General features: G+C 43.5%; 1 protein-coding gene across 1 annotated transcript in view; it reads left to right on the top strand.

Moving 5' to 3' along the window:
• The window catches only part of LOC122924379 (proline dehydrogenase 1, mitochondrial-like), a 152,103-nt gene that overhangs the window by 47,442 nt on the left and 78,520 nt on the right, over positions 1-26,141 (top strand). Inside the window, exons 3-4 of the mRNA XM_044275405.1 lie at positions 12,454-12,488; positions 23,292-23,441. Of these exons, the coding sequence (XP_044131340.1) occupies positions 12,454-12,488; positions 23,292-23,441 (185 nt within the window). The remainder of the gene's footprint in view (positions 1-12,453; positions 12,489-23,291; positions 23,442-26,141) is intronic.

The following is a 26,141-nucleotide window of genomic DNA, read 5'->3' as shown; positions in this document are numbered from 1 at the left end:
GGAAAGGAGCCCAGCACCGCCCCGCGTCCTCCGAATCTCCTCCTTGCTGGCTGAAGTCACAGAGCTGGAGCGCCGAAGCTAGCGCATGCGCAGTGTCGGCATCCTGTTCATTCCCTGTGCTGGCATCTGTGACTCTGTGACGTCAGCCAGCAAGGAGGAGATTCGGAGGACGCGGGGCGGTGCTGGGCTCCTTTCCGCTTGATTCATCTCCGGCTACAGGACTCATATCAGGTAATTTGCATATCAATCAAAACGGTTTTTTAACACAATAAAAGCGCAGAGAGCTATGGGACCTGGGTACTGCAGATGTGCTAGCGGCCATCTAGCAGCCCATGTCCCCAGCTCTATGCGCAAAATCCCGGTGACAGGTTTCCTTTAATTCTCAGCCCTGAACTCTTTTCCCATCCCTTGGTTACATTAGTTTCACATTCCTAGGCTATATTGATGGTAAGCATTGTACTACTGTAGGATTTATTTAACTGGCACTGTCCTTTTTGTCGTCTCATTTGTTATCCTTCCACTAAAAGCCAAACCTGTAACTACAATACTAGATAAAAATTTTGTGTTACCAAATGGATAACTTGGAGGCTTCTGGTGTTGGAAGGTGTTTTCACATCTAGCATTTCAATGTGAATAAAGATTAAAGGTGTTGTCCCACAAAAAATATTCTACATTTTTCACATCAGCACTTGGATCTGAATACTTTTGTAATTACATGTAATTATAAAATTATTATAGCCGCTGAGTTATTCAATTAAATCTATCTATATAACGCCACCTGCTGTTTGCTCTTTTCCTAATTTAATCTATCCTGCTCAGTTCCACCCTTCAACTGCCACCAGCTGCACTAGAAAGGGCACGCCCCCTTAGGCTACTTTCACACTAGCGTTCGAGCGGATCCGTTCTGAACGGATCCGCTCATATTAATGCAGACGGTGGCTCCGTTCAGAACGGATCCGTCTGCATTATAACTTAGAAAAATTTCTAAGTGTGAAAGTAGCCTGAGCGGATCCGTTCAGACTTTACATTGAAAGTCAATGGGGGACGGATCCGCTTGAAGATTGAGCCATATGGTGTCATCTTCAAGCGGATCCGTCCCCATTGACTTCCATTATAAGTCGGAACGGATCCGCTCGCCTCCGCACGGCCAGGCGGACACCCGCACACTGCTTGCAGCGTTCAGGTGTCCGCTCACTGAGCGGAGCGGAGGCTGAGCGCTGGCAGGCGGATGCATTCTCAGTGGATCCGCCTCCACTGAGAATGCATTAGGGCCAGACGGCTGCGTTTAGGGCCGCTTGTGAGCCCCTTCAAACGGAGCTCACGAGCGGACACCTGAACGCAGGTGTGAAAGGAGCCTAAAGCTGCCAGCTTGAAATAAATGTAGCAGAGAATTGAATGGGGAGATCTCTGGATCCATGTGAGGTACAGGGCTGGTTCTAGAGATTGTCATGTACTATGTGATGTCGGATTTTCCTTTTTTTACATTAATCATGGGGTAACCCCTTTTAATTGAAAGCATTTTATTTTCTATACTTTGTAACTATATTTTTTAATTATTATATATATTTTTTAAATAAGAAGTTGCATCTCTTTTAGGGTCCATTCACGCGTCCATAGTCTATTGTGGATCTGCAATACACCAGGCAATTGCGGGCAAGAATAGGACATGTTATATTTTTTTTTACGGAGCCGCGGACCGGAAGATCGGGGGCGCGCTCCGGAAATGCGGATGCGGACAGCACACTGTGTGCTGTCCGCATCCATTCCTGCCCCATAGAGAATGAATGGGTCTGCGGGAACAGATGCGGACCCATTCTTCGGACGTGTGAATGGACCCTTAAAATGTCCTTTCAGGAGAATAGTTTTTATGCTGCCCACTTAACGTTTTTGGCAAACAGTTTAATGTTGAGAAATCCGTTTAGTATCCAGGACAGGAGATGTTACAGCATGGGGACCAGTATTAAGCGTGTGTCATTGCCAAGGACATGAGCACCAAGTCCTGACTTCGAGTGACGTCGTCTAGCAAAAATCCATTTGCCTTAAAGATTAAAAGAAATTCCAATTTGTTTAAGCCTCAATTTTCTTTCCACAGGCATGAACGATTAGCTGGTTCAATTCTCGGGCACGAGGATGGCTCTGTGCCACGTTTCTGATATAGCTGCTCCTTGTTTTTGAGTTTATTTTGGATTTCATTTTTGGGGGTATTACTAAGACAATGTGTGGAATGGAGTTCTGAGCAGTTTCTTAGATTTACCGTACTTGTTTCAGCCCGGGCAGAGTAACACTTGGAATGTTGTATTTTATTTCAGTTTACTTTGTGCTTTCAAAGCATTTTTTTTCTGCTGTGATGGGCTTCAGATACAACACAGGCACATAAAACTCTATCACACTGACTTGAACATCTTTCATGCCCACCCATTAATAGCTAGAACAGGAGATCCTCATATCTTTTTCATTTAATCTTCACACCTGCTGAATTGAAGGCTTCCTAAATCCTGTCTGGTTGTATTATTCCAGGCTGTGTTCTTTTCCAATTTGATAAGACCAAAATCCTTATCTACACCTTTGCTACTGTTTTTGTGTCTGCTCGGCAGCATGGAGCACTGCAGACAGTTTAACAAGCTGTAAGAGACAGGTGTTAGACAGCACTGTTAGTCTGGGAATAGCCTGGATTTCTCCGGGGGAGGACGGAAGGACGGACTCGGAAATAGCTGTAAGCTGTGGACTTTTTACAGCTTTCTACCAGTGTACCCTTGACAAACCACTGCTTTGCAGGAAAAGTAATTTACTTAATGTGCCGTACGCCTAGGTGTACAAGTCTCTAATATGTATTAACCTGCATTGAGTTTATAGCATCACAATGGGATCTAAATTTTCACCAGGGCCTTAGCTTCATAATGTTTCTGAAAAACAAGTCATTGGGCCAGATTTATCATGACTGACAGCTCACTCCACTTTCACATATGGCTAAAGTCAGTTTTAGCCAAGTCAGATTTATGATCGGCCCTTTAAGACTGTAATCAATGTGGTTTGACGGTAGCAGTTTATCCGTCAGTAAGCAGCTTTACAAAAAAGTCGCATGTTCTATTAAAGTGTCTCATAAGATGAGCATGGTCCTCACTGGAGTGAAATTGCGACTTTTTTGCAAATTTTTAAATAGTCCCAATAGTAAATCTGTCTAGAGATTCATTTACATAAGAAAACACGCCCACTTTCAGAAAACTGGCGAGCAGAAAAAAGTTGCAAATTTGTGCGCAGTTTTAGCGTTTGGGGGACTTTTTCACTCCATTATTCTGACCTGAGCTAATGATAAATCTGGCCCATAGTCTTTAATGTAACTAGAAATTACTGGGTCCCACAGCATATCTTTGAATGGGGCCCCCCCACAGCAACTTCTTCGCAATCCCCTCCTCCCATGCAACCCCTACTCCTGTGGCTAGTCAAGATTGCTCTCTCAGACGAGGCCCGGCAGCTGCTCTGTCCATTTCCTACAATGTCACTGTATATAATGTCATTGTATATTACTGTTGAGGGGACCCAGATACTAAAATCTTTTTGTCTTCATCCTTGGTGGGCTGCTTCCCCTATAGCTACGTCCCTGGTCATTGTATTTCTCCTGCATTTAAAGGGGTTGTCCCACAAAAAATATTCTACAGTTTTCAAACAAGCACCTGGATCTGAATACTTTTGTAATTGCATGTTATTAAAAATCTTGTATCTGTACAGCGCCACCTGCTGTGTCCCCCCCCCCTTCCATATTTCTTTGCCCTGATCACTGAGATGGCCGTGAATGCTCAGTTTCGTCCATCAAATGCTTTTCTGAGCTGTGATAGGGAGAGCATGGACACCCTTCCTGAGCTGTGATAGGGAGAGCATGGACACCCTTCCTGAGCTGTGATAGGGAGAGCATGGACACCCTTCCTGAGCTGTGATAGGGAGAGCATGGACACGCCTTCCTGAGCTGTGATAGGGAGAGCATGGACACGCCTTCCTGAGCTGTGATAGGGAGAGCATGGACACGCCTTCCTGAGCTGTGATGGGGAGAGCATGGACACGCCTCCTGAGCTGTGATGGGGAGAGCATGGACACGCCTCCTGAGCTGTGATGGGGAGAGCATGGACACGCCTCCTGAGCTGTGATAGGGAGAGCATGGACACGCCTCCTGAGCTGTGATAGGGAGAGCATGGACACGCCTCCTGAGCTGTGATAGGGAGAGCATGGGCACTCCTCCTGAGCTGTGATAGGGAGAGCATGGACACGCCTCCTGAGCTGCAGCAGAAAAGACACTCTTTGTGAGCTGTCAGATTGATATAAATCTAGCAGAGCAATGAGTGGGGAGATCTCTGGATCCATGTGAGGTACAGGGCTGGTTCTAGAGATTGTCATGTACTATATATGATGTCTGATTTTAATTTTTTACATTAATCATGGGATAACCACTTTAAGACTATTGTTTTATGCGCGCTTGAATAATGCCATGTAAGCAGGTGTAGTGCACTCTTTTATACAGTTCCCTTTAAATTATAAAGGCTTTTCATTGTCCAACCTGCAACCCAAGAAACAGCTAAATGTGGCATCTGCCTCGTGAGGATATTTCTACAGTGAACTGACAATCCAAAAACCGCAGTGACAGATGCAGTCTCATAAGGCCATCATTCCCATAGAAGTTTTCTCTTGTTTATCTCTTAACAATGTTAAGAATTCCTTCTAACAAGTTCTTGTCACACTTGATAAAGCGACGATCTGGAGCATCCAAATAAATCAATGGGAATTACTAGATGCATATCCTATCTGTTCCCTGTAACCGGCACTAATGAGTGCGGAGGGACATGTTCTGCTGATGCTGACTGTTGATACTAATTTGTTTTAAACCTGGTATTTTCAAATTTTTTAACATAAATTTTAATTTGTGCACTGAAAAAAAAACACAGAACTGAATACAGTGCAAAATTATAAGGGAAGCAAAGTAGTTGCTAGGTCTACATGGTTAGAGGGAGTCTGTGACCGGGAGATACCTGTGTTTTCTGCTGCTCTATGATATTCCCTGCACTTGCCAAAGGAGGCGCAACATTTATCACGAGGCGCAGGCCTAGTTATAAATTAGGCGCATCCTCTGGCAGTCTGTGCACCTAAACTGAGCTGCACTGGGTCATTTCTAAGTAGGATGAGATAAGTGAAAAATGGTACTAGATTAATTTCAACCATGAAGAAAACAAACTTGACTGTAATCTTGAGCAGAAACTGCTGTTGTGTTGGGCCATTTGGGTTGTAGTTCTAGCTGGGCATCTGAGGTGGAAACACATGGGGTTAATTTATGTGGCGAAGAATTGGATTAAACAATTCAGAAACTAGCCAACTGTGGTATCAACAACTTTGGTCTTCATAAAACGTATGAACCTGGACATCAGTAAACGTACTACAGTTGTGTGCCCTAAGCAGAAACATATGTAAAGAAATGGTACATAAAACCATAAAATCCCCCAAAATGCTAATATAAATGGGTTGTTCAGCAATATTGATGACCGATCCTAAGGATAAGGCTACATTCACACGATCATGGTGTTTTGTGGTTCTGCAAAACACTGACACCGGCCCATGTGCGGTTCGCACATGCCCCAACTGTCATAGAAAATGCCTATTCTTGTGTGCATTTGCGGACAAGAATAGGACATGTTCTATTTTTATTTATTTATTTTTATTTATTTTTTTGTGTGGCCGTGAGCAACTGATGCGGACAGCACACTGTGCAGCGGGGACCTGATGGGGAAGCGGACCCTCCGCAAACCCCATGCATGCTGCGGTCAGCTTTGACCATGGCATACAAGGGGTTAATACGCCGGCATCTGTGTTTTCACCGATGCCAGCGTATGCAGCAGGGGTCTTTCTATCAATGACTGCCGGACCCCTGCCACTGAAATGCTCCGATGCGAACATCAGGGGGGGGTTGCCTGGGAGAAATTATGGTTATGTCCGGGTTCAGCTCTGAACCAGGACAACCCCTTTTAAGTTAAGGGGCCGCCTAGTGGCAGCAGCAGCTTTACCCACGGTCCTGTGTCCCCCAATGAACTAAGTGAGAGAGAGATTTTACAGCTGAGTCCACAAAAATCTTGTTTTTGCAGAACGGAACAGCTGGGCCCTAATAGAACAGTACTATCCTTGTCCGTAATGCAGAGAATAATACAACATCTATTTTTTATGCGGAGCGGATATACAACCACGGAATGCACACGGAGTAACGCCTGTTGATATGAATGGTTGCACATCTGCAAAAAAAAATAAATGGAACGGACACGGAAAGAAAATACGTTCGTGTGCATGAGCCCTTAAGTTGTATTATTTTTTTTAACAGAATCGTAACCTCTAAATCCGTTCTTACTAAAGATACTAAAGAGTGACCCTGCTATTATTGTCAATCACTGAATCGTTCTATTGGAGTGAGATATCCGGTATCCTGATGGGGGGGGGGGGAGAGAGAGAGGACCATGGCCCTGATTTATCATACTTTCACTCCAGAATTATGGTATCAAAAAGTCACAAAAATAGTGCTTTTGTGACTTTTTGCAGTTGGTTGCGCAAAATTTTGCAACTTTTTTGCACTTGCCTGCATTTTTAGACCGCTCACTCCAGTTTTGTAATGTAGGTGTTATGGTAATGAGTTTCACTGCAGATTTATCATTTGTGGATCCACAAAACACTGACATCGGCGATGTGTGTTCCACATTTTGCGGACCGCACATCGCTTGCACTTAATAGAAAATGCCTATTCTTGTCCGCAATTGCAGACAAGAATAGGACATGTTCTATATTTTTCGGGATCGGAATTGCGGACCCGGAAGTGCAGATCCGCAATTCCGGATCCCCATAGAAATGAATGGGTCCGCAATTCCTTTCCGCAGAACGAAATTGCGGATGTGTGAATGAACCCTAAGAGGAAAACTGGAGGAGCTTCTCTAGACAAAGGTGTTAGGTTTAAGGATAAGACAAAATTATCAAACAACATGTGACATTTGATAAATGTGACATAAAGTACTCCAACACTGACTTCAAATGTTCCCCTCATGATAAATTCCCCCCCCCCCCCCCCCCTTCCCCCATGTGTTTCTTTGCTGGATGTGTGCTTGTTGCTGACCGTTTTAGTGGTCCTTTCTTCTGGTGTTTACTATGACATTCTGATTCCTCAGTCCAGTTATATAAACCGCTTGTGCCAGAGGACTTACACAACACTGAAATGAAGGCGTAGCATCCACACCCCTCTCGCACCCCTGCTGGTTATTGGCTGGGGCGGAGGAGGCGTCTCCTGCTTACCCTCTGAGACACATGACTGCATTTACGTCAGTGAAGTCAGTTATTTGGTTATCTGATGCTGGGTGCCTTGTAGTGTTCAACATTCTGATACCAGCTGGAATAGTGATTGTGACGCAGCTTCAGATATAAGCTGGGAGCTGGTTTACCAAGAGCAGGCTGATGGATCAAATCTGACATATGGATCTGCATCACATACCGTCAGGGCAGCTTCCTATGAAAGAAAGTAGCGTTTTCATATTTCCCGAGTTTAATGTGGGCACAGATTAGCCCTTGACTCGCTGAGATCTGGGTGACATTAATTCAGTATGTTTTCTGTAAATTTGTTATGTATGATGGAGAGAAAGATAATGAAATAGATACTGTAGGTTTTATATAATTTTATAGATGAGCGAATTTCTGCTAATGAAATTCGTTCACACTTTGTTGGCAACAAGTGAGTTGCGTTATGGATTCCGTTACCATGGACCATAACGCAATTCTATGACTGAATGCCTTTAGAGGCATTCCGTTACTCATTCCGTCATAATAGATGTCTATGGGCTGCAAAATGGATCCGTTTCGTTATGCAGGGGAGAACGGAGTGGGGAAATGAACGGAGGGCGCACAGCTCACATGCGCAGCCGCCCTCTATTCATTTCTATGGCGCCGCCGAAAATAGCAGAGTGCTGGGTCGGCTATTTCCATCTGCCCCATAGAAATGAATGGGAGCAGGGGCACCGTGTGTGCGATATGCCCCCATTGTCTGTGATTGGAATACCCCTTTTAAGGCCCCTTTCACACGGGCGAGTTTTCCGTGCGGGTGCGATCCGTGCGGCGAACGTATGGCACCCGCACTAAATCCTGACCCATTCATTTCTATGGGGCTGTGCACATGAGCGATGTTTTTAACGCATCACTTGTGCGTTCAGTTGAAATCGCAGCATGCTCTATATTTTCCGATTTTGACGTGACGCAGGCCCCATAGAAGTGAATGGGGTGTGTGAAAATCGGATGGCATCCGCAAGCAAGTACAGATGCCGTGCGATTTGCACGCATGGTTGCTAGGAGACCATCGGGATGGAGACCCGATCATTATTATTTTCCCTTATAACATGGTTATAAGGGAAAATAATAGCATTCTGAATACAGAATGCATAGTAAACCAGCGCTAGAGGGGTTAAAAAAATAAATAAAAAATAATTTAACTCACCTTAGTCCACTTGCTCGCGAAGCCGGCATCTCCTTGTGTCTCCGCTGCTGATGAACAGGACCTGGGTTGAGCTACTCCATTAAATAGAGCTTAAGGACCTTCGATGACGTCACTCCGGTCATCACATGATCTTTTACCATGGTGAATCACCATGGTAAAAGATCATGTGACGTACCATGTGATGACCGGAGTGACGTCATCGAAGGTCCTTAACCTGTATTTAATGGAGCAGCTCACCCCAGGTCCTGTTCATCAGCAGCGGAGACAGAAGTAGATGCCGGGCTTCGCGAGCAAGTGGACTAAGGTGAGTTAAAATTTTGTATTCAGAATGCTATTATTTTCGCTTATAACCATGTTATAAGGGAAAATAATACAATCTTCAGAACATCAATCCCAAGCCCGAACTTCTATGAAGAAGTTCGGGTTTGGGTACCAAACATGCGCGATTTTTCTCACGCGAGTGCAATGCATGACAATGTTTTGCACTTGCGCAGAAAAAATCGCGCATTTTCCCGCAACGCACCCGGCTCTTATCCGGGCAAAAAAAATGACGCCCGTGTGAAAGAGGCCTAACTGTTCTGCTGGAGCTGAGCTGCAGAAAGTGGTGGGGGTAGGGCTGCTTTAGCTGCTGATTTTCTCCTGAATGGTAGCAGCTAGAAACAGGCAACTGGTCTTGTTTAAAACCTGGCATTCCAGACCAAAATTTGTCAGACCAAATTCCAGACAGCATTAGTCCAAGCAACAGAGGAGAAATCACTGTTAGAAATTGAGTCGTGAATAATCACGGGTAAAAACTGCTTTTACTTTCACTTTCAGCTGCATTCACTGCATCCTGATTTCTAACAGTGGTATCTTCCCATGTAGTGAAGATATTGCTGTCATTCTGTTAGCTTTCAAACAATGCAAAGCCCATATCTCTAGCTGATACTAAACCAGAGATATGAGCAGTTAAAGCAGGGGGGCCCTTCAGTCTGGAGGAGGAGGAGGGGGGAGCAGCTTCTGAGCCAACAGGCTGCTGGAAGAAAAGAAAAGCAGTAAAAAAAATAATATAGAAATATGGTATTATCATTACTGTACGATCCCAGAAAAAATTCCACAAAATAATGTAAAAATTATTATAAAAACAGTTCTTAAAAAAATTCCCCCTAAAAATAAAATAAGTGATACCCCAAAATGGTTAAAAAAATAAATAAATAAATAAATAAATAAATACAACCCAAAAAAAAAAATTTGAAGATTTTTTTTTTTTTTAAGTTATCCCTGCTAGAACACAATATTATTGGTCCTTAAGGCTAAAATGAATTGTCACTAAGGGGTTAAAAATGCAATAGTGTCCCCTGAGTTGTGTGCCAACAAGATTTACTGCAGACGCGCATTAAAAATCTACAATAAAAAAAAAGACCTTTTCGGAGGGTTTTTCCAATTTTAACGTGACTGTTAGAAGGTCAAAAGGGGTTGTCTGAGACTGATATAAAATTCTCAGGGGTCTGGACGTGGTGTAAAATAAAATAAAAAACGCCTTGTCAGAGTGGGTTCCAGCACCACAGTTCCCATCCTCGCTACGCCGGTTTGTATACCTGCACGTGACCACTACCCGTAAATCAATGGCCTCAGCGGTGACATGTGAATAACCAGCACAAGACCGATTGCTTGGCATTGATGACCTGCATGTATATGGCATGTTACACAACAACCAGGGCAGTGTGGCACCTCTCTGACAACGTGTTTTTTCGTTTCAGGGTTGTGTTCACATTGACGACTAGTTTTACTCTTGGTGGCATTCCTACCTAAAAGAAGGTTTAGGAGCAGGTAAAACATTCTAGAAGTTATGTCAGTGCTATAAGGCTATGTTCACATCTGCATGGGAGATGCCCAACAGAAATATACGTTTATTGCTCTTCAGAGCTGGCGGAAGTAAATTTTGTAGCAGGACACATTTGCGGCTGTGTTTCGTGAGAACCCCTGATCGGGTCTCAAGGAATCCCATGATTCCCTGGTTGGAAAACGGTCCCCTAGACCAGTGTTTCCCAACCAGTGTGCCTCCAGCTGTTGCAAAACTACAACTCCCAGCATGCCCGCACAGCCAAAGGCTGTCCAGGCATGCTGGGAGTTGTAGTTTTGCAACAGCTGGAGGCACAGTGGTTGGGAAACACTGCCCTAGACATTACTGCAATATAATCAGAGCTTCCAGAACTCGCAACATAGGATTTACATTGTAAGGAACTGTAAATCCATCACACAAGGGTAGTCTTGGCCTCTTATGTCATTTATGGTATCCATTTATTGTACTTCACACTTGTGTCAAAGTTTTCTGGTATAGCGTTCCGTCCTAGGGGCTCAATACCAGAAAAAAATTATCAGTTTTATCCTAATGCATTCTGAATGGAGAGCAATCAGTTCAGGATGCGTCAGGATGTCTTCAGTTCAGTCCTTTTCACGGTATTTGGACGGAGAAAAAAATACATGCTGCATTTTTCTCTCCGGCCAAAAATCCCGAACACTTGCCGGAATGCTGGATTTGTAATTTTTTTTTCCATTGGAATGTATTAGTGTCACATTGATGGATCCAGTCTTCCAGTCTGTGCATGCGCAGACCTTTAAAAATGTAACATAAATACCAGATCCATTTTTCCGGGTGACACTGGAGAGACGGATCCGATATTGCAATGCATTTGTGAGACGGATCCGCATACAGATTGCCGGAATCCAGCAACACAAGTGTGAAAGTATTAGGCCTCTTTCACACGGGCGTCGCGTGTGAGGGCCGGATAAGATGCGGGTGCGTTGCGGGAAAATGCACAATTTTTATTTTTGCACGTGCGGGAGAAAAATCGGCATGTTTGGTACCCAGACCCGAACCCGGACTTCTTCACACAAGTTTGGGTTAGGTGTTGTGTAGATTTTATTATTTTCCCTTATAACATGGTTATAAGGGAAAATAATAGCATTCTTAATACAGAATGCTAAGTAAAATAGTAATGGAGGGGTTAAAAAGAAAATAATTAAACTCGCCTCATCCACTTGTTCGCGCAGCCCGGCTTCTCTTCTTACTTCGCCTTTGATGAGCTGGTAGAAAAGGACCTTTGGTGACGTCACTGCGCTCATCACATTGTCCATCTGAGCTGGTAGAAAAGGACCTTTGGTGACGTCGCTGCGCTCATCACATGGTCCATCTTAGCTGGTAGAAAAGGACCTTTGGTGACGTCACTGCGCTCATCACATTGTCCATCTGAGCCGGTAGAAAAGGACCTTTGGTGACGTTGCTGCGCTCATCACATGGTCCATTACATGATCCATCACCATGGATCATGTGATGGACCATGTGATGAGCGCAGCAACTTCACCAAAGATCCTTTTCTACCAGCTCATCAAAGAAGAAGTAAGAAGAGAAGCTGGGCTGCGTCAACAAGTGGATGAGATGAGTTGAATTTTTATATATGTATTTTTTTTTTTAACCCCTCCATTACTATTTTACTTAGCATTCTGTAATAATAATGCTATTATTTTCCCTTTATAACCATGTTATAAGGGAAAATAATAAAGATCAGGTCCCCATCCCGATCGTCTCCTAGCAACCATGCGTGAAAATCGCACCGCATCCGCACTTGCTTGCGGATGCTTGTGATTTTCATGCAGCCCCATTCACTTCTATGGGGCCTGCATTTTGTGAGAAACGCACAATATAGAGCATGCTGCGATTTTTCACGCAACGCACAAGTGATGCATGAAAATCACCGCTCATGTGCGCACAGCCCCATAGAAATGAATGGGTCCGAATTCAGTGCAAGTGCAATGCGCTCAACTCGCGCATCGCATCCGCACGGAAAACTCGCCCGTGTGAAAGAGGCCTTAGTCTGTCAGTTACTATATTATACACCTGCCTCCTTGTCCTGTTATTGTACATCTGTGTTTTTATGGTTTAGTGTGTCACTTTTCTTTATCCTGCTTTTGTCTTCTAGATCTTCTACTGCTGAAGCTGAAAAGGAAAATCTTGGTAAGATGTATTCTGGTGACTTTGTTGGTAGGGTTTGGAATATGGGGAGTCTGAAGAGTATGGCCGGACTGAAAAGAGTCAGGATACTGGTGTTTTGACCGCACACTGCTTCAGTTTACATCATGTGCTTCAGAGAATGTTCTGGTTTTTCCAGCTAAGCTGGGAACTGGCATGCATCCACATTCTGAACTCCAATTACATATGTCCTGCTTGACTTTGTATGTAGTACCCACGCTGTTTAGGTTCCGCTGCTCTCAGATGTAAACGGCCTGGTTGTATAACATTACTTATAATAGCCGAATTATTGATGTGTTCATTGGCCTCTAAAGAGTTTAGTTGTTTACCTCCATACTCTGAAGCTGCTTGAAGGAACCAGCAGTAGAGCTGCAGCAAACGATTATTTTAGCAATCGAGTATTCTACCGATTTTATTTTTATGATTAATCTAGTAATCTAATAAGAAAAACCTTCTTAAAATAGCGTATTGCTTTATAAAAACAATATTTTTATTTCTTACAGTGGTACAGCAAATAATTGCACACATTTAAAGGGAACCTGTCATCTGGATTTTGGGTATAGAGCTGAGGCCATGTGTTGCTAGATGGCTGCTAGCAAATCTGCAATACCCAGTCCCCATAGCTCTGTGTGCTTTTATTTTGGAAAAAAACCCTATTTGATACATATGCAAATTAACCTAAGATGTGTCCTGTCCCTGACTCCTCTCAGGTTAATTTGCATATGTATCAAAACTTTTTTTTCCGCAATAAAAGCACACATAGCTATGGGCACTGGGTATTGCGGATGTGCTAGCGGCCATCTAGCAGCCGATGTCCTAAGCTCTATACCCAAAATCCAGGTGACAGGTTCCCTTTAAGGCTTCTTTCACAGCTGCAATATACATTCTGTCAGAAGAACAGCCAGAATGTACCATATTGGGTATAGCTGGATACTGCCGGCTGCTGTAATGGGGTCCGGCCTTGTTACAGCATTCAAGCTGGGTTCGGGCCGGACAAAAAACAAACAACGCTTTGGATGCCGGAACATGGCCAGATGGCCTTGGACCACATTATAGTCAATGAGAGCATATAGCTGGTTGTATCCAGCTATACTCAATACGGTATACTCCAGCAGGCTGTTCTTCTGCCGTGCCATCCATTGCCAGCCCAATTGCCATGTCTGCCAGTGCCATCTGCACCTCCATGCCATGTCCCCCTCCCCAGTGCCTCCATGCCATCCACCATGTCCCCCACTCCCCCAGTGCCATCAGATCAGCCCCTCCATGCCATGTCCACCACCCAGCCATCAGCCCTTCTATGCCATCCATGCCATTGCAATCCATGTCCCCCAGCACCATCAGCCCCTTCAAATCACAAGTGCCCCCTTCAAACCGCCCCACCACCACGACTGGCACTAACTTTATACTTAGCTTTCCTCGCAGCGCGCTGACGTGGAGTCCGCAGGAAAGAGACCGCATCTTCTTCTCAGCATGCACTGGGAGCGGTGAGTGAGAGGCTTTACTTCACTCACTCTCCGTGGTCATGTGATTTAAACGAATCCTCGATACAGGGAAATTGCATTGAGGATTTTTTTGCCTGTGTTAAATTGATCGATTGTTTCAGCCCTACTCAGCAGCTTGCTGCCCAAAGGCCCCATCACACGACTGTATTTTTGGTCCGCATCCATACCACTTTTTAGTGGTTCAAATGTGGACCCATTCATTTCAATGGGGTGGCAAAAAATGAGGTCAGCACACGGTGTGCTGTCAACATCCGTATGTTCCTTCTTGATAAACGCCTTCTCGTCAGTGGAGGTGAAAAGCTGCGTTTACATGCAGTAATCTCCATCTCCATGGGGGCGGGCGATGGTCACTTATATTGCTTATCCTCATGCACATTGATGGTTTCTGGGCAGCAGATCCTTGTTCACAGTACGCAATCTGCTACCCAGAAATTATGCATAAACAACGAGGGACACTGGGTGAACGGGATTAATACGTGCCGATTATCGAGAACAAGCGTTCACACAAACAGCTGTTCCTGGTAATAGTCCCGTATTTGCCCTTCTACACTCTACTAAAGCTGACTGACAACCCCCATCAGGCGCAATAAAGGTGCTCTCTCATGACCATACATAATTGAGAGAATACATTAATTTAAGAGGACCCGTAACCTCTCCTGACATGTCTGTTTTAGAAACTACGTGCATTCTCCCTTGTGATGACAATTCTGGAGCAATCTATTCTTATGAATTTATATTGTGCCTTTCCTATATTATTCCTACTAGAAGTTATAAATGAGTTACCAGTTGGGGGTCTGTCCCTGCACCGTCTGACACTAGCCAGTCGGTGCTGTCTGTGTCATTGTAAACTGCCAGTAATTAATGTATAATTGCTAGCAGGAATGATACAAGAATGGCATAGCACATAGTCATGAGACTAGATGCTCCAGAATTGGTGGACATGTCAGGAGAGGTGACAGGCCCTCTTTAATTAAATTCCAGGGTTGCTGGTGGACCTATTGTTCTACAACCTGTTTCTCCAAAACATGATAACCTGTGAGACGTCTTGAAGGCTTCAGTTCCTCCTCCAGTATTTGCTTATTGCAGCTTTGAAGAGAAGTCACTAAAGTCAAATGACGCAGAACTTTGTTTTTGGTCCTGATGATGATGAAATGCTTTAATAATGATGATGATCCTCGTTACCAGGTGTATTATTGAAGACTGCACCAGCGTTGCTGAACGTGCTTCATACAATACTTACGGAAATCAAGAGCAGCCCAAGTCAGTCCGCATGCATAGCTGCTTGGCGTGTTGGCATTAGAGCAGTGATACGTGGTTTTAGTTGCCGCTGGCTGCATACATCATCTTCTGGTCTAACAAGGGAGAGGTAGTCGTCCATCACTGCAGTTTATCACCATGGGAGTGATTCACCGTGAGCTCTGTAAAAGGCTGCATTTCCCAGTTGAAAAAACAATAACCATTCTCTGTCAGTAAATTTTAAATAAGGGCTCGTAAAAATGCAAAGCTAATGATATGGAGGGTAATCGCTGGACGCCGTGATGGTTATACCTCTGCCTGGCAGCGACTGCACTTCTATCTCTACTAACTGATGGCATTGAATGAGCAGTAAGTTTACGGCTGGACAGAACCGAAACTAGAAAAGGTCATGGGAAATGTTCTCTAATACTATTCAACCTATAGATAACCCACTTAAAGGGGTTTTCCAGGAAATGCTAACATTTAGAGACTAAAGAGTATGTAATGGGATGGGAAAAAAAAGTAATCCTAAACTCCACTGATCAATTTAGGCTACTTTCACACTGGCGTTTGGTTTCCGTTTGTGAGATCTGTTCAGGGCTCTCACAAGCGGTCCAAAAGGGATCAGTTTTGCTCTAATGCATTCTGAATGAAAAAGGATCCACTCAGAATGCATCAGTTTTCCTCCGTTCTGTCTCCATTCCGCTTTGGAGGCGGATGCTTGCAGCTTTTTGGTATCCGTCTGTCGAAACTGAGCCAAACGGATCCGTCCTGGCACACAATGTAAGTCAATGGGGACGGATCCATTTTCTATGACACAATCTGGCACAATAGAAAACTGATCTGTCCGACACAATCTGGCACAATAGAAAACTGATCTGTCCTCCATTGACTTTCAATGGTGTCCAAGACGGGTCTGTCTTGGCTATGTTAAAGATAATACAAACGGATCCGTTCTGAACGGATGCAGACGGTTGTATTATCTGAACGGATACGTCTGTGCAGATCCATGACGGATCCGCACCAAGAGCGAGTGTGAAAATAGCCTTACCCGCTGCTCCAGTGCCACTGCTCTATTGGTCCCCTTGGGTTGCAGCTTAATTCCTGAAGCGATCACTTGACTTACTTCATTCATGTGACCACTGCAGCCAATCACTGGCCTCAGTGATGATGCCATCATGTGCGGCACATGTTCATTTGAGGCAAGTGATTGGCTATAGTGGTCATGTGATCTCAGCAGGAAGTAAGCAGAGACTGGTGGGGACCACAAGTGTAGCCACATTGGCACAGTGGGAGATTAAGGAAGTGAATATAGGATTTTTTTTATTCCCATTCCCTAAATTTTTGTAAATCCTGGAAAACCCCTTTTAATAAAGCAGAGTACCTGTTTGCTGTGTATGTGCAGATTATATGACACATAATCACTTGCTGAACAGATTATTATTTTTTTATAGCGTTTTTGAAGTGGGAACATATACATTTGCACAGGAGTCTGTACTGTAGCAGCTATATTGCAAACACACACGCATGATCTGTTTATACAGTGCCAAAGAATTCTACTATTTAAAGGGGTTTTCCCACCTAAGCATTTTTGCATACAGTATCATTAGGATATGCCACAGATGTCAGGTTCAGATTCCACCTCTAGGACCTGCTCCAGTCTCCAGAATCGGGCCCCAAAGTGAAGGGAGAGCGGCTGCATATGTGCGGCCCCCTCCATCCACCGCTGTAGTTCCAAAAATAGCCAAGATCTGGCTCTACTGGCAGTCCCATAGTGATGAATGGCTAGGATGCTGCACTTGTGTGATCAGCTCTCCTTCACTTCAGAGGCCCTGTCCTGGAGATAGGTATGGGCCCCACCTCTGAGACCTGCTGCTCCTATGTGACATATCTAGCGATATGCCATAAATGTTGAGAAGGGACAATCCCTTCAAAGTGTAGCTGTCATGTTTTCATAAAAAAAAAATCTATTTTAGCATATGCAGTGGCGTAGGGATCGCCATAGCAACCATAGCAGTGGCTATGGGGCCCTACGCCACTGGGGGCCCGTCCGGACCGCATCATTTTTTTAAATTTTTTTATTAATATACTGAGTCTGACACAGGCTGCGGCAGCCAGCAGCCAGGCCCGACCGCCCGCTGCAATCCGCGGCTCTGGCCTGGCTGGGGGGAAGGCGGAAGCTAAGGAAGGAGGAGACAGGAGAGGACAGTGAGTGGCACTGCCGGAATATGAGGTAGGCGGACGCGGTGGAGGGGGCCGGAACGGGGGCGTAGCGGAGGCGGAGCCAGGCTGGCACTAGCGCCGCAGACCGCACTGCACTTGCCTCTGTGGAAATTGAAGAGAAGCGCCGTAATCTCGCACAGGCAGTCGGCAGAGGCATCGAAGTGCGCATGCACCGTCTTCCTGGCCTCTGCCAGTGTGCCTGTGCGAGATTACGGCGCTTCTCTTCAATTTCCACAGAGGCAAGTAAGTGCAGTTAATAAATTAGGTAGGAAGCGGCTCTTGGTGGTGGTGGGGGGGGAGGAGGAGGAGGAATCTGTGGAGGACACTGAAGGGGGGGGGGGGATCTGTGGAGGACACTGAAGGGGGGGGGGGGATCTGTGGAGGACACTGAAGGGGGGGGGGGGGATCTGTGGAGGACACTTGACATACACATGTGCTGTGACCAGTAGCTCCCTGCCAGCCAATCAGATTGGATTACTGAGAGACACGCCTCCTCACTCTGAAGCCTAATGCAGACATGCAGTGTGCAGGACCACCCCTCTGTCTTCTGTTTACACTAAAGTGAAGACAGACATGCCATAGCTATGGTTTTTAAAGGGACAGGGGACATTAATGAAAGCTGTCATTATAAGGTAATTACAGATCTTTTGGCAATCATTGACATACTAACTCAGGTATACATGCCTAGCTCTAATAAACTAGCTAATAAAAAAAATTACAGTTACACTTTAAGGCTACAGTCACATTCCTATTGTTTAGTTCCATTGTTCTGCCCCAAGTATAGGAAGATCGAATATCACGTTAGTTCTGTTTCCATCATAAGATGGTAAAGAACGGCGCACAATGGTATTTTTTGACTATAATGGGATCTGTTGGATTCCCATAACGGAGTCAGGCATTTTAGCGTACAGAAAAGCGCAATGTGCTGCACTATTTTCTTCAGCTTTTTTGACAAAATCTTCAATGTTGGCCCCTAAAGGAGCTTCCAACACAGCTGGAGAGAGAGCTCAGTTGTCCTGGAATAAAGGGGCCAATTAATTTATCTTCAGCCATTGCATAAACGGACATCTCTCTAGAGCCATGTGATGACAATTAAATTCAAGCAGCCCACCACCAACCGTAGGCCACCTGCTGGTAGTTAACCCACATGTCTTTTAGTGCCTTTGTGGCTAACGCCTATATCGCAACTGAACGTCCACTAACATTTGCATTGTGTGCAGTGCTGAAGCTTGGGCCAAGTAGTCGTGCCCATTACTCCTGTTTGTGCTATATTTGCAACATATTGTGTATATACAGGTTTCCTTTTATGAATATGGTTTTAAATAAGTGCTTTATGTTTGTAATCTACACCTAGGGACCGCAAGTGTTAATTTATAGATTTGTGTCTACATAGCATTATATATTACATATATATTGTGTAAATGTGCTATACCTAGAATATCTCCCTACCCAGTGGTGTTTTTATATTATTTTATTTACATGCATCAGTTTCACTGAAAAGTGGTCACTGTAATTATTAGATAAGAGAAATGGAGGAAGTTCTCGACAGAAACATAGCATTTTTTTTTTTGAATAACAGGCTGGAGTAAATCTTTAGAGAAATGTTGTTTGGCCGTGTGCATCTCGCCCCTGAGGACTCCTTTTCTAGTAAAGCAAAGTTCAGATGACAGTCCTAGCTCATCTGTCTGCTATATGGCTCATTTGTGTGTTCTACAAACCACTCTTCATTAGTCACAGGCCTTATACTGGAACGTTAACACCATTCCATGATATACAGCGGCCCCATGATTTTCAAGGTCCCGCATTTGCTGAACGCTTCTAAAATAATCATGAACAAGATTTGTTGACAACTGTTATATTGGGAACAGTACTTTAATGGTACTTCTGCCCTCTGTCTCGGCTATAAAGTTTTTTTTATATTTTATATACTGTTTGTGTTAGATATAAACTGTATATATAATATGTAGTATATACATATGAGTCATTTGTGTGTGTGTGTATTTGATTAATATCTACTTTTCTTTAAATATTCAGAAAAACAGAAAACAATTTATTATATTAAGAGCTCATTCACACGACCGTATGAATGAGTCCGCATCCGTTCCGCAATTTTGTGGAACGGGTTTGCACCCATTAATTTCAGTGTGCTGTTCGCATCCGTTGTTCCGTTCCGCGACCCCGCTGAAAATATAGAGCATGTCCAATTCTTGACCGCAATCGTGGACAAGAGTAGGCATTTCTAAAATGGGCCACCTGTTCCGCAAATTGCGGAATACATAGGGGCGGTATCCACGTTTTCCTCTACAGCTTTCACTTTCATTGTATCTGCAGACTAAGGGTCCATTCACACGTCTGCAAAATGGGTCCGCATCCGTTCCGCAATTTTGCGGAACGGGTGCCAACCTGTTCATTTTCAATGGGGCCGGAATGTGCTGTCCACATCCGCATTTCCGGATCTGCACTTCCGTTCAACCGAAAAATAGAACATGTCCTATTGTCCGCAATTGCGGACAAGAAAAGGCATTTTCTATGAGAGTTCCGGCGAAGTGCGATCCGCAAAATGCAGAACACACATTGCCGGTATCCGTGTTTTGCGGATACGCAAAACACATACGGACGTGTATATGGACCCTAATGTTTCACCTCTCTCAGAGAATCCTTCAGAGACTGGCTTTGAGGGCTCGATCTGTAGCCCTTATGTCTGAACTCCTGGCAGCTTATAAACGCTCATTGATACTGAATTATGATCCAACGTATAAGAATTTAGCTATGAGTGTTTATGGGCTGATAGGAAAGTACAGATAAGGCCTACAGGTCACTGCAGGTCTCTGGATTCCCTGTGAAGCTGAAAACAACTGTCTGCAAATAACTGAAAGTAAAAGCTGTAGGGTAAAAACTGTTGACATTCTTTTTAATAAAGACCAGATTAAGAAATGATTGTTAGCAAAGATAAAAAGTTTGGCCCCAAAAATATCCATAACATTGAGGAGCAGCTAATACAATTGGTATGCTTGTGTCCTAAGGCCTTCTGGTCGTGAAGATAGCATGACGGCTATGTACAGGATCTGGGTACAAAGCTGTAATACGGCATCCATTCTTTGGGGCCATACAGTACCTATAATTGCAACTTATGACCTCCATGGTCATATGCGGTATACTATACCTTTATGGCCAGAGGTTGGTTAGGGTTAGGCGTGTCAGTGCTGCAGCCAAGAAAACAAATAGCATTGGGGGCCGCTGGAGCAGCTATGGATCTAACTTGAAAGTATCAGTTCTTTACTTTATCACATTGCTGTCTTTTAGCCAACTTTTTATGATCTCTGAAACTCGTTTAAAGTGTTATTCTAACTAAAAGTTATCCCCTACATACTGGAGAGAAGAGGACTGTTAGATCGGTGATGGTCCCACCACTGGGCCCCCCATTGATTACAGAGAATGGAGAGCTGGTTGAGCGTTCACACCATTGTTACTTTCAAAGTCTATGCACTGTACTCTTATCTCTAGCAGTCCCATAGAGATGAATGGAGTAGTAGTGTGTGTGCTCAACCAGCATTCCATTCAAATGGGGGAGTGTAAGTCCCAGCGATCAGAATTTCACTGATCTAATAGTGGATAAGGGGTTACGTGTTTTAACCAGTATACCCCTTTAAATTCTATTGTATGTTGTATTATGGAGGTAATTTTCCCTAGAAGCATAGCAGAATGGGGTTCCATACAAAGGCACCATATTCCAGCACTTGGACAGACATAGGGGCTCACGTGCTGCTGTATTGGTCCTGTGCATATGGCCTTGCTATGTGCATGAGGCCCGATTCTGCAAACGTTTGGGGTGATCATGTACAATTTGATTAACCCATTGGCAGCATTCCACCCTAGTCATCTCTTTACATTTTGTCCTGTATAAAATAGGTGGTTGTGCAGAAGGCCAGACTGATGATTGCCTTTTAATAAATGCATGCCGAAACATTGACTCGAGCAGACATGTATAACTTTAAGTGCATTTGTGATATGTTCTATACTTCTGGCACAGAAGGAGAATTAGATAGTTATTGATCAGACTGCTCTTGGGAATGGTAAGTATTTATTTAGCAAAGGCCTGAATCACGTCTTAGCCCCTCAGGAGTTTGGGAACCTATTTAAACAGAGCGCTGTATTTTCTAATAGACCAAAGTAATGAATCTTGTAAGCAACATAGTATATAACGAGATTTCCTTCGGTAATATAATCGGCTCTTTACAGAATTACGGCGAGCCGAGCTTTACACTGCTTCTGTACGTGGCAACACATTATGTCACCAGCCAGCATGCAAGGTCTGCTGCAAAAAGTTTGCTTTACCTACTGCAATGCCACGGGAGGCCATGAAGTTTAGCCTTAATAAATCACCCAGTTCTGACCTGTCTTGTCCAGGCAACAAGGGAACCTGCAAAGTATTTTTATTTTTGCAAGGGCAGGAATGAATGTATGGCTCTTAATCATATTTGTGGACATAGTAATAAATGGAACTATGTTGTTCCTTTTGACATTTTGTAAGGCAGCCAAAAGCAATAACCTTGCTCATTATGACTTTTTATACGGTTTTGTCACTTTTTTCTTGTTTTTTAGTACATAATACTGTACAGTAAGACTGGTACACATAGGCAAGAGCTGCACGAGGTATTTATGTAGCTCCGTTAAGATGTTTTCTCATCATGCAGAATTCAGGAGCAATGTGGTCAAGCCTTGCCTATGAGCAATAAGAAAATCCATTCAGGAAGAATCTTTGTGTTACCTGAAGCAAGTAATACAAAATAAAATGGTGCATAAGGCTTTGCTCCCATCCAGAATTCTGTTTCTCATGGATCTGATCATATCCCACATATCTGATCCTGATGGATACTGCCAATTCTAAAGAGGCGGTCCAAACGAATGTAATTAAAAACATCATTGCTTTTATTTTTATAGGATAGAATAGCCTAAAAATTTCCAGTATTCTGTCCATCAAAAACCATATCAAACCAATGGAACACAGACTAGCTGAAGCCAACTAGGGCAATTGAAAATGCCTTTGAAATCTAGAGGGCGTTGAGGGTTCCTTCACACACATTTGTCATGGTGTTTTATTTTTGCCAAAGACTGAATTAATCAGCGTTTTTTAAATGTTTTTGTGCATATGGTGTGTTTTAGCACCTTTGTGTTTTCTAACGGCATTTTTACTTTCCTTTTTGGTTTATTTAAGAAAGTATGTACTCCCTCCTCCCTCATAAAAAAAAAAAAACTCCATTCTTTTCTTTGAAGCAGATAAAAAAATAAAATAAAATGCCTGACAATGAGTGAAAAACACTGTTGATCCAAAAAAGCACATCATGGGTAACTCCACGACAAACAAAAAAAAAAAAATTAATATTTTTCTTAGACTTCCATGCAATATCTGGAACTGGTGTGGTTTTTTCTTAGTTGTTTTTTTTTTTGCCTAAACATGCTAACAGAAATGCACCAAAATCTCAACACCCCCAAAAAAAGTAAAAAAAAAAAAAAGTGACAGTAGCCTAAAATAGTAGAACTGGCTTAGTTGCCCAAACCAACCAATCAATCAGATTCCACCTGTGAAAAATAAACGGTGGAATCTGATTGGTTACTATGGGCAACTAAGCCAATTCTACCTTTTGATAAATCACCTCCTGAAGGTAGAAAGATAAGCCCCCCCCCCTTTCACGGGGCTTTGTCTAGTACACAAATGAGGCTAAGCTGCATTACCAAACAAAGCATATTTATCTAATCTTAGGCAAAGTTGTTTCGACTGATAATTTATACATGTCACAGTTAATATAAAATATTTCTCAATTTCAAGGTCCAGTGCAGCGAGAGAAGAAATACCAAGTACAACCTGGTTTTGGCGACAGACGTGGAGGCGTCATCAGTGCCCGAACATATTTTTATGCTGATGAAGCCAAGTGTGACCATCACATGGAGATCTTTCTGAAATGTATTGAAGCTTCAGGTGTGTGTACAAGTTTAAGTGCATGGATATCTTCAGTGTCATAATCTTGTCAGTGGTTGTAGACTGTTCATTGCCCCTTTTTTAGTGTGTTAGTTGAAGACACTTGCCAGAAGTGAAAATGTTGTCCTGACAAGAATGTTGGGTGCTCCCCAGCCTGCTTAAAGAGGACCTTTCATCGTTCAAACATTGTAAACTAAGTATCATGACATATACAGCGGCACCCAGGGATCTCACTGCACTTACTATTATCCATTGGCGCTGCTCAGTTCTCCCGTTATGTCCTCCGGTATGTTCGGGGACTTGGTTATAGTAGGCGGAGTCTGCCCTTGTTCTCCTGAGCGTCTCCTTCTCCTAGGCTGTAGCGCTGGCCAATCGCAGCGCAGAACTCACAGCCTGGGAGAAAAAAAAACCTCCCAGGCTGTGAGCTGTGCGCTGCGATTGGCCAGCGCTACATCCTAGGAGAAGGAGACGCCCAGGAGAACAAGGGTAGTCTCCTTCTACTATAACCAAGTCCCCGAACATACCGGAGGACATAACTGGAGAGCGGAGCGGCGCCCAGCGATAATAGTAAGTGCAGGGAGATCCCTGGGCGCATATATATGTCATGATACTTAGTTCACAATGTTTGGACCGATGAAAGGTCCTCTTTAAAGTAAATCTTCAAGTTTTATCATGTGATTTTAGATTTAAAAAGTGAGTGACTCATTGGCCCCCACAGAACCGGATGTGGGGGTACATAACCAAGGTCACAGCCGAGGCCATTGATCTGCAGAATAATCATATGTTCTTCACTTCACACAGCCATAGAGTTACTTCCCATCTATCGGCCATAAATGCTCTATATCATAAATGTCCTATCGGTTCGGTTCGGTTCCCAGAATTCAGTAATTGCAGTTTCAGTCTTCAGTAAGTTTGCACTAGTGTAATGACACGCGGTAATATCTAACTTTGACTGTGTGCAGGGGGTTTACAGCGTTGTAAATTCTGACATTGCTATATAAGCGACTGGGAAAGCAGTGTAATCTGCTTTAAACGTTCCTGCTCCTCTGCTCTGAGATGGCTCTAGTGGTCTCCTCATTGGCCATTAGAGACTTCACGTGATGCCTATTTACAACATTATGGGACTATTTGGATTTAAAAAAAATGGCAATATCAGAGAGATTTCTCTTTTTGTATTTTCCTTTTTTACCATTCCCTTCAAGAGAAGAATCTTTTTGTGGGAGGCAGCATAGTTAAACGTGGGAATGATTACATTACATTATTTTCAGATCTGTTTACATACAATGACGCAGTCTACTTAGATCTCTCGTGACCTGGGATGTAATAGTGATTAAAGATGCACAAATGTTCTGAAGGGTGCTGTCTGTCTGAAACCGTTCCCTGTCCCTGTACAATGAGCGCCTGTAATTTATTTACATGTTCCTTTGTAATACGGTGGCGGAATGGACAGGCTTGCTTGATCTTGAATTCCAGCTGCTGTTTATTTGTTCTGCGATGCGTTTTGTAGCTGAGATGAGTGCGCACAGTGTGTAGCTAAATCCCATCTCTGCAATCAGTTTGGATACGTTATGGTGCTATTTATTCTCGACTAACTGAACAAAAACGGTGTAATGTATCTAAAAATATAACAAAATGTACTGCCTGTATAGATACTAAAAATAAAAATAACCCTTTATTCATAATTATTTGATTAAAATCTTTTGATGGGCAGCTGCCCTTGTATCACAGGCTCTAACCTCCCCCTATGAAGTCCTTTTATGTTCGTAAAAGGGGTTTTAAATTGATGCAACAAACCATTTTAGTGTTTGTTGTAAATGTAAAGGGTATAGATGAGAAAATAACCGGGGCGGATTGTGTATTCTGATGTGATTAACAGTACATTCACCAGAATGCATGGGATGATAAATTCCTATAAATAATAAAAAATCCTGCCCCCGGAATCCATCAAATTAGGCACCACATATGGAGAACCTAGGCTACCACAGTGTCCATCTGATGCGATTGTTTAGTTGCATCACCTGAAGGTGTGTGTGTATGAAAATGGTCGCTTATACAGAAACATAGAATGTGTCGGCAGATAAGTCTGCCCAATATACTGAATACTATGAATAGCCCCTGGCCTGGCTTGCACAATAATATCGGACGTGCTCAACGCGTTTCTCTGGTGTTTACCAGATGATCAGGAGCCTAAGATATGCGTCAGTGACATCAAGAGTAATCCCAATAACGACTGATACATTGGGTGTCAATTATCAACACACTGTATCAGGGTGATGCATATGAGAGCACGTGGCAAAGAGCGCAATACTCCCTGATGTTTGATGATCGCACGAACATTAGTTGTAAAGCAAACCAGAACAGAAAAGCGCGCACCACTTCTGATGGTGAGGGGTTGCGAAATCAAAACCTAAATGAGCGATGCACGCTGCCCCTACTGATAGTGACGCGCAGTATACCTCTACATTTACAGCAAACTCTAAATTTACATTTCTACATTTACAACAAACACTAAAATGGTTTGTTGCATCAATTTATAGCCCCTTTTTAAGAACATAAAAGGACTTCATAGGGGGAGGTTAGAGCCTGTGATACAAGGGCAGCTGCCCATCAAAAGATTTTAATCAAATAATTAAGAATAAAGGGTTATTATTTTTAGTATCTATACAGGCAGTGAATTTTGCTATTTATTCTCCAAGCAAT

The sequence above is a fragment of the Bufo gargarizans genome, chromosome 1 (genome assembly GCF_014858855.1).
Source record: "Bufo gargarizans isolate SCDJY-AF-19 chromosome 1, ASM1485885v1, whole genome shotgun sequence".
Classification (NCBI taxonomy): Eukaryota; Metazoa; Chordata; class Amphibia; order Anura; family Bufonidae; genus Bufo; species Bufo gargarizans.
The sequence above is the reverse complement of the archived record's forward strand: the minus strand, read 5'-3'. Positions and strand labels throughout refer to the sequence as shown.